The following is a 7726-nucleotide window of genomic DNA, read 5'->3' on the forward strand; positions in this document are numbered from 1 at the left end:
AACTTTCCCTCTCTAAACACAGGTCAGAAATTAAGGGAAACGTTCTTTTCATTTACAATCCAAACCAAAAAAAAGAGGCTGTTATCTTGCAGGGAGTCTTCAAAGCCCCCTTTGTCTTCCTCATTGATTGTCGTCCCTTAGTCCCAGCTCTCGATCCCTGCTGCAGGCTGCTCTGGCGTGTCTCCACCACCTCAAAGGAGAGTGGATTGAAGAATGATTTAAAGGCAGTTTTGTAGGAAGAGCTTGGGATTATTTTACTCGGTCTGTAAGCCCATAACACCGTCCTGAGGGAGGAGGTGAAGCCTGAGTGAAACCACACACAGAAGTGTATCAGGGTACATAACCAGGTGATTTCCTTTAAATTTGAGAGTGATTTATGGGCAAGTGTGTGTTTCTTTCAAGTTGTTTATGTTTCAGAGTGCGTGTCCAAGTAAAGGTTTATGTTGAGGAACATCTGAGCTCTTTAACTTTATTTTTTTCTTTGAATTCTGTGTGTTTTTCCAGGTAAGCCTGTTTGGGGAGAAAGTGGGGAGCTGGTGTGTTTGAAGCCAATCCCTTGTGCACCAACGCACTTTTGGAACGACGAGAACGGCGGCAAATATCATAAAGCGTACTTTTCTACATATCCTGGTAAGAGCACAAACAGTTTCTTTGATAAAAACAGCTTTTTAAACTACAGCATCATCCAACATCCCAGCACTTAAAGCCTCATACACGACCCCATTCATGTTGTGTAAGATGTTAAATTTAACAGATTTTAATGGTTTGCAAATTAGTCACACCCTAAATCTGGTTAAAACAGTCCAAAGACAACACATCAAATGCTGAAATGGAGAAAAGTAGCTTTTTAGAATAGATACCAGCAGCATATTGTAAAAAAAAAAAAAAAGTTGGAGCAGGGACAAAAAACACTGAAAAGTGGAGGAGCATCACTCAGTGACTGGGAATAAAAAGGGCCGTACAGGGAGGCCGAGTCTCTTAAAATGAAATATGTGAAGAGGCTCACTGCTCTGTGAGTTAGCGAATAGTTATAAAGTTTAAGGGAAATGTTCCTCAGTGTGAAATTTCAGAGAATTTGGGATGTTACCCTCTTTTGTAATATTGTTAAAAGTTTCTGAGGATTCAGAGAAATCTCGGTACTAAAAAGATAAGGCCAAAACCTGTACTAGATGGTGGTAATACATTACAACAGACATCACTCTTTAGTGCAGATCATCGAATGGTCTGAGAAGACTCCTGAAGAAGCATTTTGGTAGAGAAATGAAACATATTAAAGAATGCTACTCAAGTAGACTTCTAGAGTTGTTTTGGAAATCGTGGGTGCTGCATCCTCTGATCTGAAGAGGAGAGGGAACAACCAGCTCATTATCAGCTCACTGTTTAAAGTACAAGTAATCTAGTGCTCCAATACTGGTCGTTAACCCCATTATTTGAGTAACATTTTGTCACTCACGCACCTGTGCAGGTGCTGTTTTTGGTGACTTACCTTGAACACACACACAGCTTTACATGTGTGACCCAGTGTCTTGTCTTAACCTATCTGAAGATACTAGGTAGGAGAATTATTAATGGAATCCAAATTTATGACTTCTCCGGCCACAGCTTCAGCACACGAACCAGATTTCAGCAAAAAGAACTGTTTTACGGCAGCTACGGCAACCCCCTAGGAACATGTTATTACACAAAAAGCAAAACCGTATCAAATGCAGATCTGCTACACCTGCGACATGTCTGTCAATGAAAGCGATGTTTGGAAGTACTTTGACAAAAACAAAGTTAATGTGCAGTGCAAGATATGTGCGTTAAACATGCATGGGATAGAATAACAAGTTTGAAGCTTAACCACTTGAGCTTAAAGCTCAATGAGAAAACAGCTGAGGCACGCAGTCTCGCATCACGTCATTTGCTAGCCCTGTTAGCTCACTGATGTGAGGAAACCAGAGCGGAGAATATCAGCTCACTTATAACTGGAGGTGTTCTCCCATTAAGCTTTGTAAAAGGTGAAGGCTTCAGAGAGCTGATGGCGTTCGTCGAGCCGGAGCACAAGCCACCGCCACGGGTAACAACTACGAGAGTGGAAAATATCTATGCGTCCAACGAACCTTAATTTTGTTAACAGTTGAAATGAATTAATCTGCAAGTATTCAAATATTTATCCATTAGATATTTAGAATATTTAGATACAGGAATTACTGTAAATTCTCATCCCTTGTGGGAACACGTAAGTGAAGGGAAGAAAAAGCCAAACCTCATTTTGTTCATGTTCCAACAGCATGGCTCTGTAGTAGAAGAGTCCACGTGCTTAACTGGTCAGCCTGAAGTCCTGATTCGTTAAAATAAAAAAACCAACGAGGTAGACCCTGAACTGATGAGCAGCTGGAATCCTGTATCAGGAAAGATTGAGACAACTCACTTTCTAAATTCCCAAGAGTTAGCAAGAGAAAACACATGTTCAACACGTCCCCGCCCCAACTTACATTCAAACTGAGCAAATCTTTATTTTTCATTGCACAAAGTTTGTTGATTTAATCATTTGAAATGGCATTTTTGCACCGTTTTCTATCAAATATGTAGTTAAAATTTTAAACAGTGCCTTAACATTCTTTTGTTTTGAACTTTGTTTTAATTCTTTTAGTCCAAAAGTCTTTGTTTTCTTGCTACATGTTGTTTCTTTTTAATTTTGCTGTGTTTCATGAATGCTATTCATTTTCTGAGTGTACATGTATAATCTAAACTTCACTGTGTTCCTTCTGTCTAGGTGTCTGGGCCCATGGAGACTACTGTAAAATCAATCCAAAGACAGGAGGCATTGTCATGCTAGGCAGAAGGTCAGCTATTAACTTTAACTCCTGGGACGACTCCAAATGTTGGGGAAAAAAAGATTGTTTTCATGAATGTCATTTTAATTGATTCATTTATTTTGAGTGCTTTACAAGTGGACAGGTTTAAAAATAATTTATGCAAATTACTGTTATTACATTTAAGATGCTAATCCTTTGAATTTGTTCTAGTGGGAGAGAATAAAAGTAATTAAAAATGACTTTTTTTGTTGGATATTTGGCACAGCTTGGTGGCCTCTGAAGGATTTTAATTTGCTTAATGGCACTGTGCAAGATTTTACTAAAAACGGGAACTCTTCATGACTGAACTCAGATAAACTGAGGGTGGAGAACAAGTTGTGGAAGTCAGCGATGTTTCCATACGTGCAGTTTGTTTCTATTTAAAGGTGTTTGTTCTCCCTCCCTCCCTCTCAGTGTAGTCAGTGATGTGTGGCACAGCTTGTAAATAATGCACATGAGCTTTAAATCTTAAACTTTGTGTTTATTCTGCAGTGACGGTACATTGAACCCCAATGGAGTCCGATTTGGCAGCTCAGAGATCTACAACATCGGTGAGTGTTGAACGTGCAGCAGAGAAAATCACATCTCACTTTAGATAACAACAGAAAAGCTGTGTTTAGAAGCTGCTTTTAAAGTGGTGAGACATTTTTCTCAGTCTCCCTTTTCCTCAAACACCCATTCTTTGGCTCAACCTTCTCTTTGTCCCTCACCTTGAACCTTCTCTGGCCTGTTTCCCTCTCATCTGCTCCCTGTGTTTTTGTTTGGTCTCCTTGTCCTCAACTCTGCCCTCTTCTCTCCTCTTTCTGTAGTGGAGGCTTTTGAGGAAGTGTCAGACAGCCTTTGTGTACCTCAATACAACTCAGACGGGGAAGAGCGGGTGATTTTATTCTTAAAGATGGCGCCCGGAAAGCCCTTCAGTCCAGAGTTGGTGGCGAAGATTAGAGGAGCCATTAGAAAAGCTCTATCTGCCCGACATGTCCCTGCACTGCTGCTGGAGACCAGAGACATTCCTGTAAGAGAAATTCAAGATATGAACAGAACTGTCAGGTTATCTAATCACAATGATTCCAGCTGTAAAAGTCACTTCTCACTCACTGCTTTCTTCTCTCTTCTGCAGTACACCATCAGCGGGAAGAAAGTGGAGGTGGCTGTGAAACAAGTTATCGCTGGCAGGGAGGTGGCGCAAAGAGGAGCTTTCTCCAACCCTGATTCACTGGATCTCTACAAGAACATTCCTGAACTGCAGAACTATTAGAGAGGGACTTCATGGAGCTGTGAAGGAGAGCTACCTGACGAGACATCAGCTTAGTTTTTAAATGACTTGATATGAATTTACAGGTACAGGGAGACATGGGAGTGCTTCACGGAGCATCAAAAATGAAAAAAAAAATGTACGTTATGACTATGAAATAATATCACGAGCTGTCAGACGGAGACTTTTAAACCATTCGTTGTTCTCCCCTTGCTCTTACTCTACCATGCGTACAAGTAAATGTTGGACTGGATTCTGTTTCGTAAGCAAAAGACGTTGCACAGCTTGTGTATACGCTCCTGCTCTGAGGGCAGCGTATCGTTCTGCGTCCCCTGCTTTAACCCCAGCATTGGTTTTGACTTAAAATCACTGGAAGTGTTTACATCCTCAGCTCTGGTCCTAACACTATCTTATAACTACGTGAGGTGAATTTCTGTACTACATGTATATATTTAAATATATTTTTTTTTTGACTGTGCAATTAGGTTAGCAGTAGAAATGTGCATTTTAAGATGGTACCCAAAATATGTTAACCAAAGTCAGCAGGTTGTAACAAATAAGTGTATATAAAGATGGACCACGCATCTCCACCTCCTCCCACAGTACAAAAGTGAAACCAAAATCACAGGTTCCTACATATTTATGCTAGTGGTGTAATTAGAGCAACATTTTGGGTGATTTTTAGAGCCTTTGTATCAATATGCTTCCCTTTCTACTGACCAAACCTCAAAATTAGCCAACTGATGACAAGGCAGAAATCTCTCAAGTCATTATTTTTACAGGGGACAGAATCGAGCATTGGTTTAAAACCCACACCCGCAGCTGTGGAAAGTTTAATGACTCTTCTGTCAGAACTGTTTCTTCTCTGAACTGCTACTACGGTGTCAACAGAGCTGTCAATCATGGAGCCACGCCCACTTTTCAGAAAACCAATTGGGACTTATTCTGTAAAATTCAGATATTTAATAGCATAAAGTTTTAGGTTGAAATTTTAAGCTCATGTCCCATATGTTGACATAGGGCCTTATCCTATACTGCACTTAGCCAGCAGGGGGAGTGCCATGTGTTTTGGCTTCACTTTTAGAGAGCTGTCGTTTCGTCCATCTTATTATACTCTCTTTGGTTGCAACATGTAGGATTGTTGTCAGGATATTTGAACCAGGGATTTCAGATAAAATTCAAAAACACTGCCCAAGCCTAAAGTTTGTTTACTGTTTATTACATGTCTGACTTCCTCACCATCATTTGACTTTGTTACCCTTCATTCACTCACAAACTTCATTTCCAATACATCAAAGCATAAATTAATGAACCTCTCTCCAAAGTCTTCGTCACACGGGCCTGGGATTATCAGGCTCGTACACGAATATGTTGGTCAACATCAAGTGTGAATCTAAAAGGGAACAACTGTTCATCACGTCACATTAACCTCTATTTATTTGTTCTGTTTCCATGTTTGTCAAAACTCTAAGAAAAGCTTCTTTTAGCTTTGTACATAAGAAAGCAGATTATTAATACAAAATGTCCTCTTACTGTGTGTCAGAGCCTAAAGGGTAATTAATACTATTAAAGATTAAATGGAGTGGTTTCTCTTTCTGCAGTGGTACTACTGAGACACACACTGGTGACAAATAAGAAGAACTGCTTGGTTTTTAAATTATGTCGGGAGAAAACTGGAAAGAATGTAAATCATGGTGCAATTACACATGTAGATGTTGGTTCATTTCAGACCGGTGCACAGGTCGCACTTTTCCTGCTGGACTTTTGTTGTTTTAAATAATTTTTGCCTGTTTGAGTTTCAATTTGGTCTTTCTCACTCGGTTACACTTTGTTTTTATTTTTAACATGTTTAATGGTATAGATATAAATAAATCATCTGGAAAAACGATTTTGTCGTCTTTATTGCCATATTCCCTCCCTAGATTGAGTGATTTTTCTCTTTTAAGATGCTCTGTGGGGTTTTAGTCCACTGTCATAGCTGTTCATTTCACTTTTCATCTGCCTAAAAGATGTATCAAGGAAGAAGAGAAGGAAGCTAGCTAACACTGAGGTATACAATTTTAATCTAATGTAAAGTAGAATTTAAATTTCAAAGAGGATGAACAGCTTTTCAAATGGTTTGGAGTCTTTCAGACCTCAGAGATTTATAGATTTCTTTCTTCTGAAAAAAAAAAAATCACTATTTTTTAAATGAAAATCTTGGGGTTTAAAGTTGCTACAAGTAGAGGCCGTCTCCCTACATGGTACTCCATATTAGTAGCTGGTTTGATCCCCTTATACCTTCAGAACTGCCTCAATTCTTATTTTTATGGATTCAAAAATGAGCTGGAAACCGTCTCAAAGATTTTGGTCCACTTTAACATGATAGCATCACACAGTTGCTGCAGGTTTCTCAGCTGAACATCCATGATGAGAATCACCCTTTCCACCATATCCCAAAGATGCACTATTACAGTGATTCCAAACCTGTGAGCCACGGCCCCCTGTTGGGCCGCAAAGGTATTGCAAGTGGGCCATTTCCAAAATGGCTTGCTCTTTTTGGCAGTGGGGATGTAAATATGTCAAAATAAAAATGTTGCAACCTGATATAGATACTGTGTTAGTGGCTATGGAGCCTCCAACATGTTTCTCCTGTATTCACTTCAGTCCTTCATGTTTAATCTTTATTCTTTTATAAAAGTGCTCTCAGAATGCATCATATCCAGGGTTTTAGCTACATGTGAATGAATAATGATCTTTTCTTTTTCAGACGTAAATTTTATTACACAAAATGTATTAATATTATAACTATGCATTAGCCAGTGCAATAAATCTACTATACTTTTTAAACCCAGATAAAAAGATCGAGCTAGCTGTGTCATTAGTCAAGGCTAAATTATGTTTTTGTTAAATAAATAATTCACATGTAAAAGTTTTAAGTTGTGATATGTTTTTATGGGGTATTTATGAATTTACTGGGTCAGGAGTGGGCCACAAAACTGTTTAAGATTGAAAAGAGGGCCCTGAAAATCATTTCTTACCTGACTGTCCACTCCTCTGAGCTTTGACATCAACAAGGAACCAGAGAATTGCTGCTCACTGGATATTTTTTTCTTTGGACCATTCTCTGTAAAACCCAGAAATAGTTGTGTGTAAAATTCCCAGTAGATCCATAAACCATGCCCTAGTCACTTAAAGCACCTTTATTCTTCACTCTGATGCTGTTTTGAACTAAAGCAGCTTGTCTTCGCCATGTCTACTATCTCTGCCTGTGATTGGTCAATGAGATAAATGCCTCAAGGAAGAGTTTTACCCAAAAAAGAGAGAAAACAGTAGTTTTTTTTTTGGCATTTCTATGCTAATCAGTTGATTTCCATCCACAATCTCACAGCTAGCTACTGTTGGACAACATCTTATTTCTGGCTTTGATGACAACTGTCAGCTACACAATAAAGTAAAGCTAGCTTGAGAGCAAAAGCTCAAACAAACAACTTTGTGGTCCAAAACTTCAGTCTTTGATACCGCAGGCAGATTTAGAGTGACTCCATTGTTTTCTTGGGATAATCCAAAGATCCTTTGGTCCATGTTTGCTGGACACTGCACATGTACACAGAAGTTAAGTCAGTTTTCCCACAGCTTTATTAGTATTTTACAT

General features: G+C 39.1%; 1 protein-coding gene across 1 annotated transcript in view; it reads left to right on the forward strand.

The window, feature by feature from the left end:
• aacs (acetoacetyl-CoA synthetase) overlaps positions 1-5980 on the forward strand; it is a 51398-nt gene extending 45418 nt beyond the window's left edge. The window contains exons 14-18 of the mRNA XM_074671039.1: positions 505-630; positions 2759-2828; positions 3333-3391; positions 3650-3852; positions 3958-5980. Of these exons, the coding sequence (XP_074527140.1) occupies positions 505-630; positions 2759-2828; positions 3333-3391; positions 3650-3852; positions 3958-4095 (596 nt within the window). The 3' untranslated portion in view covers positions 4096-5980. The remainder of the gene's footprint in view (positions 1-504; positions 631-2758; positions 2829-3332; positions 3392-3649; positions 3853-3957) is intronic.
• Positions 5981-7726: the final 1746 nt, after the last annotated feature.

Source organism: Halichoeres trimaculatus, unplaced genomic scaffold, assembly GCF_033239565.1.
Source record: "Halichoeres trimaculatus isolate MK-OKI-2021-1 unplaced genomic scaffold, fHalTri1.1 fHalTri1_scaffold_5, whole genome shotgun sequence".
Lineage (NCBI taxonomy): Eukaryota > Metazoa > Chordata > Actinopteri > Labriformes > Labridae > Halichoeres > Halichoeres trimaculatus.